The sequence below is a fragment of the Corythoichthys intestinalis genome, chromosome 3, assembly GCF_030265065.1.
Source record: "Corythoichthys intestinalis isolate RoL2023-P3 chromosome 3, ASM3026506v1, whole genome shotgun sequence".
NCBI lineage: Eukaryota > Metazoa > Chordata > Actinopteri > Syngnathiformes > Syngnathidae > Corythoichthys > Corythoichthys intestinalis.
The window spans coordinates 57,738,108-57,751,302 of NC_080397.1; the positions used below are offsets into that span (position 1 = coordinate 57,738,108).

A 13,195-nucleotide genomic window follows, 5' to 3' on the forward strand; every position below is an offset into this window, starting at 1 on the left:
TTGACAATAAAAAATGTTTGAAATGAGTCATAAATAAAGAGCAATGGACAAATATTAATATAAATTTGATGCTATAATTATTTTTTTGTCACGATGCCTCCCCTGACCGCACGTCACTGGCGTAAATGCGCTCTTCCTCGCGTGTGCGCCTGCGTTCTTCTTCGTGTGTACATGCACTCCTAATCGCATGCGGGAAGTACTACCTACTCTGCGCTTCCTGCGCCAAAATAAACGCAAACAAAGTGGCCGACGAGGCATCCTAAAGTCGAAATCGCGTAAGTCGAGTACGTCGTAACCCTGTGACTACCTGTAATGATAAACCTGTCCCATCTTACTGACCTCTCGTGTTTGTTATCCTGAGCTGCTCGCAGAAGCTCCTGAATATTCTTAGTGATCTGCTCGGTTTTGCGGATGACATCCTCGGTGCTTGGTAGGGTCGGGTCCGATTCCACCTCCGCGTCGTCCAGCTCAGGGATAGAGCTGCCCTCCCCTAATCGGCCGCTGCTCCTCAGCCTCCCTCTTCTGGACACGCTGCGGAAGGAAGGGAAATTTAAACGCATAGAGCACACTTCTTAACGGACACAAAACATTTGGATGATCTCACGGTTCTCACCCTGAATCGTCCACCTCTGAGTCATTGAATGTATTGTCATAATCGCTTTCGGGCATGCTGCTCTGCTTGTCCAACTTGGAGGCCTGCAGAGGAAGCGATTGATGCTGCACGTCATTGGGAACACAAAGCAGAAACATCTGTGGTGAAAACGCGAGTGCTGTTAGACACTCACCCCCCCCCTAAGGAAAAAAAACTCATTGACAATTTATATTGCTGCCAGCAAGAGTGTGCTCAACAGTTACCAAAACAAGTCAAAGCTATTGCAAAAGACCTTTGAAATATGCTAACAAAGCTGTGAAGCAAGAAAGCGCAACGTTAAAGCCATTTCAGTAATTACCGTTAGTATAGTCGGCTTGCTTAGTCAGCATAAAATCATTATCAATGCTGAAAACGGTGGAAAACATTTTTTTTGTTGAAAAAAGAAACACTGCATCTTTAACCAGTTACGTTTGCACTTTGCTAAAAATAATTCTGTTTAGAGCTGCGGTTCTTAACATGGGTTCAATCGAACCCCAGGGGTTCGGTGAGTAAGTTTAAGGGTTAAGACACACTTTTGTACACTGTTTTAGACTAAATTTTAGACTGGTTTGTCCCCAATTTACTATCTTATCGTAATTCTGTTTCTTTCAACTGTTAGCCCTCTTTCTAATAGGAGAAAAACTGGTACGTGTAATGTTCTGCTATTTGCTCATTAACATAAGCAGGAACATCGCATAGTACGCTTCACTGAGCTGCTAGCTTTATTGTCATCCTCTGTCTCAACAATGAAAGATCTTTGACTGATTTCCCTGAGCACAGTAGCTTTTCTATCCCAAAAATCCGGTCCTTCGATCCAGACATTGTCAGTCACAAAGAGAGGTTCCAAGCGTCTAGTTGTTTTATCATACGCCATTTTCTGTCTGTGTTTTGACATTTTCTTCTTGTCAGTCCAGTTTTTGTTTTCATGCACATTTGGTATTTGTGGAAGCGTGGTGCGTAATTTACGACCCATGACTAACTCAACAGGGGACGCGCCACACTCCAGTGGTGCTGATCTGTAACTCAATAAAGCAAGGTAAGGATCTTTGGCTTTCTTCAGCAGTCTCTTCAAAATCAGAACCTATCGTTAAAGTTTGCTCAGTGGAAGGTTGACCCGTATTTGGTATGAGGAAGTATTCCAAAAAAAGCATTTGCGGCACATTTAACACTATGAAAATACAGGTAGTCCCCGGGTACGAAGGAGTTCCGTTTCTACGCTGGCGACGTAACACGACTTATTGCTTTAAAAATTCAAAATAGCCATCCAAAAAGTCAAAAAGTAGTCGAGTACGTCGTAACCCAGGGACTACCTGTAATATGTGATGCAAGGATGCAACATTTAAAATGAGAATGTAGACATGGAAACAAAAAAAAACATTTTCGTAAGAGTAGTGTTACTTCAAAATAATATTACTCAAGCACTAGTAAAAAAGTATTTGGTGAAAAGAATACTCAAGTAATGAGTAATATTGTGAGTAACTGCTTACAAATTTGTTGTTTTTTTTCTCGGCATTAAGTTATCTATATGAACTGCTGTTACAATGATACTGAACAATCACCTACCTTAAGCCAAAGAAATACAAAAAAAAAAAAATAATAATGATAATAATTAGTGCTGTCAAATTTATCGTGTTAACGGGCAGTAATTATTTTTTTAAATTAATCACGTTAAAATATTTGACGCATTTAAGGCATGCGCGGAATGACCCGCTCATGCATTGCCTCAGATTACAATGACGCTGTTTTTTTTTTTTTTTTGCACATTGAGAGCTAAGAGGCAGAGAAATGCGAGTGGACACTGGCGTTCATTGGACCGCGCTGTTTATTGGCATATGCTTTGACAACTCACAACAAAAAACTAATGTGGCGAGCAACGTGGGGAAGAATGACAGGAGATGATCTTTTTCTTAACACGCTTCATTGAACACAACGCAGAACATATACCATTTGCAGTCACCACTGACAGTCATGGTTGCCCAACCTCCCACCATGCATTTGGGCAGAACAGTTAAGTCGCTACAGTATTATTTAATGAAAGCACAACAAAAATATTATTCCTATCTCTCAAAAAAATTATGTTCACAAAAAGCGCTCAGGCAAAGAGAACTGGCATTCCCAATCAAAATAGCTATGCAAAATACACATAAAATCTACTCAGACTTGGGTCAAACTCTATCCAAACATTTCGTTTAGCTCAACAAATACACTAGATGGCAATATTTAGTCACAATTTACAAACTATCAGAGGTCTCGTATGTTGTGAAGTCAACACTCAAATGAACGTAAGGTACAATGAACCCGGAAACTACGGTGTCGGTCGAGGGGCAAAACGCACTCGTTGGCTAGATCTCTAATTAATTTAAAACTCGCCATTGACCCCTTGTGGTGTACTGTATTTCGATACCTACCTTACGTCGTTAATGACACTGTGGAAGAACGACAAGGAGCCCATGTGACGTCCCGCTCGGCGACGTCAACAATGGCGAGCTAATAGTTTATTTTTTGATTGAAAATTTTACAAATTTTATTAAAACGAAAATATTAAGAGAGGTTTTAATATACAATTACTATAACTTGTACTCACATTTATCTATTAAGAACTACAAGTCTTTCTATCCATGAATCCCTTTAACAGAAAGAATGTTAATAATGTTAATGAAATCTTGTGGATTTATTGTTATAACAAACAAATACAGTACCTATGTACAGTATGTTGAATGTTTATGTCCGTCTTATCTTTCCATTCCAACAATAATTTACAGAAAAATATGGCATATTTTAGAGATGGTTTGAATTACGATTTATCATTTTTAAACTGTGATTAACTTGATTAAAAATTTTAATCTCTTGACAGCCCTAATAATAATAATCATTGAATTCCGCTGAGAGAGAAAAATGACATAAATGAATGCTTTATTCGCGTGAGTGCCCTCTTGTGGAGAAAATAGTTCCTAGTTTGAATAGTGAATACAGTAGTTCCTTCATACTTACGATTATGAAATTAAAAGGATCATATCTCCGGTTTTCCATGGTCAACCGGTGCCAAATAAAGACTGGGAGAGAGGTTAAAATCAGTGCTTTCAAGTCATGTTGAAGGCAGTGCCCTACGTCAAATACTTTTGTTTTTTACAGTGCTTTAAAGACACCATGTGATTGAACAGTCTGGCGTGATCATAGAACGGCAAGCTTCCGTCTGATTGGTATAATGGAGTCAGGTGACTATTGTTGTATGTCTCATTGGGGAAACTGGTAAAGCTACTTTTGGCATAGCTAGCAAAAAAATGTTTTCAAATAAATCTAATATGAAGAATAAAGAGGAGAATGTAACGACTTGTTTTTTTCTTCACAAATCTAAAGTAAAAAGTATGGCTTAGTAAAACTACTCTTACAAGTAAATTTTTCTCAAAAAAATTACTCAAGTAAATGTAACGGAGTACATGTAACGTGTTACTACCCACCTTTGGTCTAGGGTCATCAATGGAAGATTTTGGTAGCCACTTGTTGGTTCCTTATTTACTTATTTTTCTAAAATATTGACACTTTTTAAAAATGAGATTTGATTCTTGGCAGGAGCGCATCAATAACCTTTTGGGATACAAGGCATCACGATATATCACCATTTCGATATTTGTCACACCCCTAGCTCACATATGTGTGTGTTAACTTAATATTGTGACTAGACATGTGCCAATTACTGGTTTGAAGGTATACTGTGGTATGAAAACGTCACGGGAGAAATCCCTCGCTTGCAACTGCAAGGCTCAACCCTCCCCAACCGGTTGTTGCTCAGTATCAGGGATTAAGCTGTGCAACATGATGGCTGGAGGAGGTAAAACTCCTGAACTTTTTCACCCTTTGAAGAAAACTAAATCGCTGGTATGGGAATACTTCGGCTACAGAAAAGTTACAGACTGCCTTGACTTAGAGGAGGCGGGCCAATCGACATGTAAAACATGTTTTCGGAGGTGGCTACCGAGGAGGCAATACCTCCAAAACAAGGGCGTAGGTTTGGTAAGGGCGTAACAGCATAACCAGCACATACACTTTTTTGCTGGGGACCGGATATTAATAAGACTAGATTATCGAACGGGGGTCTGGGCCGTACTTCTCACAAATATGGACCTAATTAATTGATAGGTGAAATGATTAAAGCAAAATAAATCTATTGACTCATACAAACTTTTATGTGTATTGGTTCATGTTCTACAACATTCGATTCAAACCTTTGTTTTCAAAACTACTAAAGAAACATTTTGAAGTCCCTTATTAAAAATAAAAACGGGGGAGCTAAGCTATCCATGAGTCCACTTCTGGGGGACACTGGAGCAACCCTAGACTTAAACGTATTGTAATGTAAAAGTGATTTGGGAAAAAAATCATGAAAAAAAATCAGATATCCAAGGACCGATCTACATCTGAGGCATCCGAAGTACTGTCATGAAATTCTGATGTAGGATTTTATTGCACATTTTTTCCCCATGTCAGTTCATGTTCATGTCAGTGGCCCTCTGAAGTTGACCCATTCTTGGGACTTGTACTCTGAAGCCACCGTGTTGCATTACGGTAATATACAGTCCCTGACAAAAGTCTTGTCGCTTATCCATTTTGTAGAAACAATTGCTAATAACCTGACTTTTAATTATTCAATTGGTTTCAGAAATGGCTCAAATGAAAGCTAAGACCCTCCCAAATGATGTTGAATGTACAAAAATATATTTGTTTCACTGAAAAAAGATTTGTCATTTAATGAGGACATAAAGGTCAAATTTTGGCAGGACAAATGTTGTCACCTGCAGAAGATAGTATGAAAATTGAACAAAAAATATGTTACATAACATTAGCGAATTAAGTAGTGGTGCTGTGAGACCCAAATTTAATATTTTGTATGACATCCATGGGCTTAAAGGACTGCATCCATGCGGTTTGGCAAGGATTCATACAATTTTTTGATGAAGTCATCAGGAACATCAAGGAAAGCAGTCTTGCATGCCTCCCAGAGTTCATCAACGTTCTTGGGTTTCGTCTTCCATGCTTCCTCTTTCATCCGACCCCAGACATGCTCAATGATGTTCATGTCTGGTGACTGGACTGGCCAGTCCTGGAGGGTCTTGATCTTCTTTGCCTTGAGGAACTTTGAGGTAGAGCTTGACGTATGCGATGGAGCACCGTCCTGCTGCAGAATTTGTCCCTTTTTATGGTTAGGAATGTAAGAGGCAGCTAAGATTTGTTGATATTTCAGACTAATTATCTGTAAGGGTGCAGACAATTAAAAAAAAACGTGTGGAATTTGCCAAGGCCCACAGCCTGTCAAAAGGATGGACGCTAGAAAAGTGGCAAAAGGTGGATTTTCCAGATGAATCTTCCATTGAATTACACCAAAGTCGCCGCAAATATTGCAGGAGACCTACTGGAGCTTGCATGGATCAGAGATTCGCTCAGAAAACAGTGAAGTTTGGTGGTGGCAAAATCATGGTCTGGGGTTACATCCAGTATGGGGGTGTGCGAGAGATCTGCAGGATGGAAGGCAACACAAATAGTCTAAAATATATACAAATCTTAGCTCCCTCTTAAATTCCTAACCTTAAAAAGGGACAAATTCTGCAGCAGGATGGTGCTCCATCGCATACTTCAATCTCTACCTCAAAGTTCCTCAAGGCAAAGAAGATCAAGATCCTCCATGACTGGCCAGTCCAGTCACCAGACATGAACATCAGTGAGCATGTCTGAGGTAGGATGAAAGAGGAAGCGTGGAAGACAAAACCCAAGAATGTTGAGGCATGCAAGACTGCTTTCTTTGATGTTCCTGATGACTTCATCAATAAATTGTATGAATCCTTGCCAAACCCGAATTGGCCCGAATATAAGACGGCCATGATTATAAGACGACCCCCTCTTTTTCATGATTCAAGTTTGAAAAAAAGACATTTTGAACACCACATTAATTTTTATACAGAAAATAATTACAGTACATCTGAAACAAATGACTATAACAATATATTTGACAGAAAAAGCATGTTATTTTGCCTCATTCAAATCTTAATATCTGAACATTTAAAGATGTAAACTAAGTGCAATCGCATTCGTAAATGAATGGTTTCTGGTTTTTGAAATGTAAATAAAGCAATCTATTGTGATAAAACAACAAAATTGCAATAACTGCATTAACATTCAAAGTGAAGTCTAACTGTAACTGTAGTCTTGAAACAAATCTGAATAAGGGAAAACATTGCAATAAAATAATTAGGGCTGTCAAAATTATTGCGTTAACGGGCGGTAATTAATTTTTTAAAGTAATCACGTTAAAATATTTGACGCAATTAACGCACATGCCCCGCTGAAACAGATTAAAATGACAGTACAGTGTAATGTCCGCTTGTTACTTGTTTTTTGGTGTTTGGCACCCTCTGCTGGCGCTTGGGTCCAATTGATTTTATGGGTTAGTACCATGAGTGGGCATGGTGTAATTATTGACATCAACAATGGCGAGCTTCTAGTTTATTTTTTGACCTAAAATGTTACAAATTTTAATAAAATGAAAACATTAAGAGGGGTTTTGATATAAAATTTCTATAACTTGGACTAACATTTATCTTTTAAGAACTACAAGTCTTTCTATCCATGGATCACTTTAAGAGAATGTTAATAATGTTAATGCCATCTTGTTGATTTATTGTTAAATAAACAAATACAGTACTTATGTACCGTATGTTGAATGTATATATGCATCTTGTGTCTTATCTTTCCATTCCAAAAATAATTTACAGAAAAATATAGCATATTTTATAGATGGTTTAAATTGCGATTAATTACGATTAGGGTTGTTCCGATCATGTTTTTTTGCTGCCGATCCGATACTGATCGTTTTAGTTTGAGTATCTGCCGATCCTGATATTTCCTGATCCGATTGCTTTTTTTTGGTTCCCGATTCAATTCAAATCATTCCCGATAATTTTTCCAGATCATACACATTTTGGCAATGCATTACGAAAAAAAACGAATAAAACTCTGACGAATATATACATTCAACATACAGTACATAAGTACTGCATTTGTTTATTATGACAATAAATCCTCAAGATGGCATTTACATTATTAACATTCTTCATGTGAGAGGGATCCACGGATAGAAAGACTTGTAATTCTTAAAGGATAAATGTGACTTTGTATATTGTAACTAAATATTGCCATCTAGTGTATTTGCTTTCAGTAAATGATACTGTAGCCATGCCCAAATGCATGATGGGAAGTGCAACCATGACTGTGCGTAGTGCTACCAATTGATATATCTTCTCTGCGTTGGGAAATAACATAGGGTGTTAAGAAAAAGATCAATTACTACCTTGCTTCCCACGTTATTTCTAATCGTAGGGAGAGGGATTGTAAGGCTTTAGCCAATTAAAAAAAGGCTCCAAAGGCTGGCAAAATTTACTCTACTAATTTTACGCTGCCTTTTAGCTTTCTATATAGGTAAAACGTCGCCATAACAGAATGAGCGCGACAATGCGTGAGCGGGTCGTGCAGCGCATGCATTAATTGCGTTAAATATTTTAACGTGATACATTTTTTTAAAAATTAATTACCGCCGTTATCGGGATAGATTTGATAACCCTACCTTAAGCCTAAACTAAAGACTCTGGATGAGTGTAACATATTATGTCTGTAACGTTAAATACAATTAGGAAACGATTTAATTAAAAAATATATATATATTAAAAGGCATGTCGGATATTTTTTTGCCGATTGCGATACTTTGAAAATGACGTGATCGGACATCTCTAATGACGATTAATTCATTTTTAAGCTGTAATTAACTCGATTAAAAAATTTAATTGTTTGACAGCCCTAAAAATAATGCAAACTGGTTAAACTTGAGAGTAGCTGAGATCTGTTATGACGGAACATCGCTTCAATGATATCTGGCGCCATCTAGCATCGTGAATGGGTATAATGTCTAGACCGCGAATATACTGTAAGACGACTCCCCTCTTTCTTATATTCGGGCCAATACGGTAATGTTGAGCTGTTGCTGTGGGTTTAGGCTCACCTAAAGGACTGCATTTAGTTCTATTTAGAGTATTTTGTTATTTTTAAAATTTATTTTAACTAGGGCTGTCAAAATTATCGCGCTAACGAGCGGTAATTAATTTTTTAATTAATCCCGTTAAAATATTTGACGCAATTAACGCACAAATGCCCCGCTCACACAGATTAAAATGAGAGCAGTGAAATGCCTACTTGTTAATTGTGTTTTATGGAGTTTTGCCGCCCCCTGCTGGCGCTTGGGTGCGACTGATTTTATAGGCTTCAGCAACCATGAGCATTGTATAAGTAATTATTGACATCAACAATGGCGGGCTACTAGTTTATTTTCTGATTGAAATTTTTACAAATTTTATTAAAATGAAAACATGGAGGGGTTTTAATATAAAATTTGTATAACTTGTCCTAACATTTATCTTTTAAGAACTACAAGTCTTTCTATCCATGGAACACTTTAACAGAATGTTAATTATGTTAATGCCATCTTGTTGATTTATTTTTATAATAAACACAGTCCTTATGTACCGTATGTTGAATGTATATATCCATCTTGTGTCTTATCTTTCCATTCCAACAATAATTTACAGAAAAATATGGCATATTTTATGGATGGTTTGAATTGCGATTAATTACGATTAATTAATTTTCAAGCAGTAATTAACTCGATTAAAAATTTTAATCGTTTGACACCCCTAATTTTAACATGATATTTATGTTCCTATTTGCTAATATGTTTTGAAAAATAAAAATCCTGTTCAATGGAAAAAAGTTGGGGTTTTTTAAACCCAGATATCTCAAAGTAACACATTTTAGAGCAGTAATTGCAATACCATAAAACTGTAAAACTAATATTTTGGTTTAAGGTTATCATACCGTCAGAATATGATACCGGCACATGCCTAAGTGTGGCAAGTGAGTGCCCTCTCCTCTAAATTTAGTACTGTCACTCTTCACATTATTTTCTATATACAATCCTACTCAAAACGGGTAAAAAAAAAACATTAGTACAGCCAGCCAGTGAGGGCTACGTTGATGACAGAAGGTGTTTGACGGTGAGATGGCTCATGCAGAACGGCAGGCAGGGAGCAGAGATCGTTCAAAGAGTGAGGCGGGAAAAAGGCGGTGAAATGAAAGCACCCAGTGGACTTGCTGCGTCCTGCAAGGTGTGGCCCGCATGAGGAAGTACTTAACCTTTAGATTACTTTCATCCTTGGACCAGGACAGGGTGGACGGAAATGAGGGGAGGGATGAAGAGGTGGTCACAAAAGCACCCTTTTCCTTCTAAAGATGTGGTCCAAATCACATTTTAGGGAGACAAAGATCTTGTTACAGTGTCAAAGTCGGGAAAAAACGGATTCAACCAATTAAAAGCTCTTCACTGAATATTAATAAACCCGAGAGGTATATAAAGTAAAACCTTAACTGTTCATGAAATTTGAAATAATACCGAGCGTTTTCTTGTGTTGTTATAAAGCAAACCTTTTTGTAAAAAATATAAAATTGATAAACAATGAGAGTTTTAAATAGCGACTGCAACAGCATCATTTGAACCAAACAAGAAAAGCAGATGAGTTCATGAGTTTGTCATGCAGTACAAAAACACAGTCTTTGTATGGTTGTTTTAATGCTTCATCAACATAAAAGACAGTACAAAATGGCAAATTAAATCACGATAACAGCATTTGCGAGCAAGTACGACTAATCTATGTGTAAACACTGCAAAAACCTCAAAATCTTAAAGTATTTGTCTAATTTCTAGTAAACAACATCTAATCACTCTTAAAATAAGACACAATCCATTAACAAGTAAAATTTTGATCAATAAATATTGTCTTATTTATAGACTATCCAGTCCCTGACAAAAGTCTTGTCGCTTATCCATTGCGATATTGAAACAATTGCTAATAAGATGACTTTTAATTATTCAATTGGTTTCAGAAATGGCTCATATAAAAGCTAAGACCCTCCCAAATGATGTTGAATGTACAAAAATATATTTGTTCCACAGAATTTTTTTATCATTTAATGACGACATAAAGGTCAAATTTTGGCAAGACAAAGGTTTTGTCGCCTACAGAAAGTAGTGTGAAAATTGAACAAAAAATGTACTTCAAATACAAAAATATGTTACATAACATAAGTGAAATAAGTAGTGGTGCTGTGAGATCCAAATGTAATATTTTGTATGACTTCCATGTGCTTCGGCAAGAATTCATAAAATTTATTGATGAAGTCATCAGGAACATCAAAGAAAGCAGTCTTGCATGCCTCCCAGAGTCAATCAACATTCTTGGGTTTCGTCTTCCATGCTTCCTCTTTCATCCTACCCTAGACATGCTCAATGATGTTCATGTCTGGTGACTGGGCTGGCCAGTCCTGGAGGATCTTGATCTTCTTTGCCTTGAGGAACTTTGAGGTACAGATTGAAGTATGCGATGGAGCAACATTCTGCTGCAGAATTTGTCCCTTTTTATGGTTAGGAATGTTAGAGGCAGGTAAGATTTGTTGATATTTCAGACTATTTATGTTGCCTTCCACCCTGCAGATCTCTCGCACACCCCCCCATACTGGATGTAACCCCAGACCATGGAGGACGTCCTGGAGGATCTTTTTTATTTGATGTTCTTGGTGACTTCATCAGTAATCCTTGCCGAAGCCCATGGAAATCATACAAAATATTCAATTTGGATCTCACAGCGCCACTACTTCATTCGCTTATGTTGTGTAACATATTTTTGTATTTGAAGTACATTTTTTGTTCAATTTTCACACTATTTTCTGTATGCGACAAAACTTTTGTCTTGCCAATATTTGACCTTTATGTCTTCATGAAATGATAAATCATTTTTTCAGTGAAACAAATATATTTTTGTACATTCAACATCATCATATCTGAAACCAACTGAATCATTAAAAGTCAGGTTAAGTATAGATAGATAGATAGATAGATAGATAGATAGATAGATAGATAGATAGATAGATAGATAGATAGATAGATAGATAGATAGATAGATAGATAGATAGATAGATAGATAGATAGATAGATAGATAGATAGATAGATAGATAGATAGATAGATAGATAGATAGATAGATAGATAGATAGATAGATAGATAGATAGATAGATAGATAGATAGATAGATAGATAGATAGATAGATAGATAGATAGATAGATAGATAGATAGATAGATAGATAGATAGATAGATAGATAGATAGATAGATAGATAGATAGATAGATAGATAGATAGATAGATAGATAGATAGATAGATAGATAGATAGATAGATAGATAGATAGATAGATAGATAGATAGATAGATAGATAGATAGATAGATAGATAGATAGATAGATAGATAGATAGATAGATAGATAGATAGTCCCCGGGTTACGACGTACTCGACTTTACAACGCCGGAATCTAGTCCGCCATTTTGTCCTCATTGTACGTCACAGTATCTTATTTTTTTTACTTTACTTTATTAACCCTTGAGAGTCGAAGGACGCGCCGGCGCGTCCTCAGCGCACGTCGTCTTTGAAGCGCCCTCACGTTTTAATTACGTCACCCTTATGCCTTTGGTTGGTCTCGTTTTAAAGTGCGGAAGTTGCGGTTTACTCTCGTTATTATTTGAAGTCAATCGACCAACTAGAACGTGAGATATTGTCATTTAAGTTTTATAGTTTTATTGTCCTCTCAAAAAAACATTAAAACGCTGCATGGATCATTTGTTTATGTCTATATTTCCATCATTTCTTGTCCTTTTTCAAAACGGAAGCTCCATGAAAAAAACACAAATCAAACGAACCCTTTCGAAGTCACAGTGGAAGCACAAAATGCGTTTTTTTTTTTTTTTTTTTATAAATATAACTGCCGCGCGAGGTTCTACCGAACGAGAGGGGAGGAGTGTTCTGAAGCAGCGAGGTGGCGAGCGACGGCCGTTTGGTTCGAGCAGCGACTTTGTGTGACTTTGACAATGAACGGAAAACTAAATTTAGCGCAAGAAATTGTGCTTTTTGATCAACTTGAGGAAGAGGATGGTCCAAATTCGTCATCATCGTCTTCTTCGGAAGAGTCCTCGAGTGAATTTGAACACGTGGGTGACGCCATCGACGAGCAGAGGTAAGCCAACTCACTCTTTTTTTTTTTTATGATGAAAAAGTTTCTTTTGAAAGTTTCTTTTTATATTGCAAGACAAAGTTAATTTTGATGCAATATAAGTGTGTGTTTGTGAATATAATAATAAAATGTGCATATCAGATCAAAGTCGTACGTGCACTGTGGGTATCCCAGGCAGGAATTTATAATTTGTGGTGTTCTACTTTCTATATGAAGATTAGGGATGTAGCACATATTCAGCTATGGTATTCTTTCTATTGTCATACATATAGATTTCCATTATTATTTATTGCTGTATATATTTTTATTTTATACTTTATTATTTTCATAAATACTGACTTTTTTCATGTACATTTATAGTGACAATGAAAGTAAAGTGAAATGAAAATGGAAGGGTGGAAAGAGGACCAAC

General features: G+C 36.8%; 1 protein-coding gene across 8 annotated transcripts in view; it reads right to left on the reverse strand.

Moving 5' to 3' along the window:
- Positions 1–13,195, reverse strand: part of git2a (G protein-coupled receptor kinase interacting ArfGAP 2a) — a 79,771-nt gene that overhangs the window by 21,209 nt on the left and 45,367 nt on the right. For 2 of the 8 annotated variants that reach the window (XM_057831242.1, XM_057831238.1), the window contains 3 exons: positions 9,863–9,952; positions 614–717; positions 340–531 (listed from right to left, as the gene is read on the reverse strand). In XM_057831242.1, coding sequence (XP_057687225.1) covers positions 340–531; positions 614–717; positions 9,863–9,952 — 386 coding nt within the window. The remainder of the gene's footprint in view (positions 1–339; positions 532–613; positions 718–9,862; positions 9,953–13,195) is intronic. The other 6 variants (XM_057831239.1, XM_057831246.1, XM_057831245.1 and 3 more) reach the window with 3 other exon arrangements.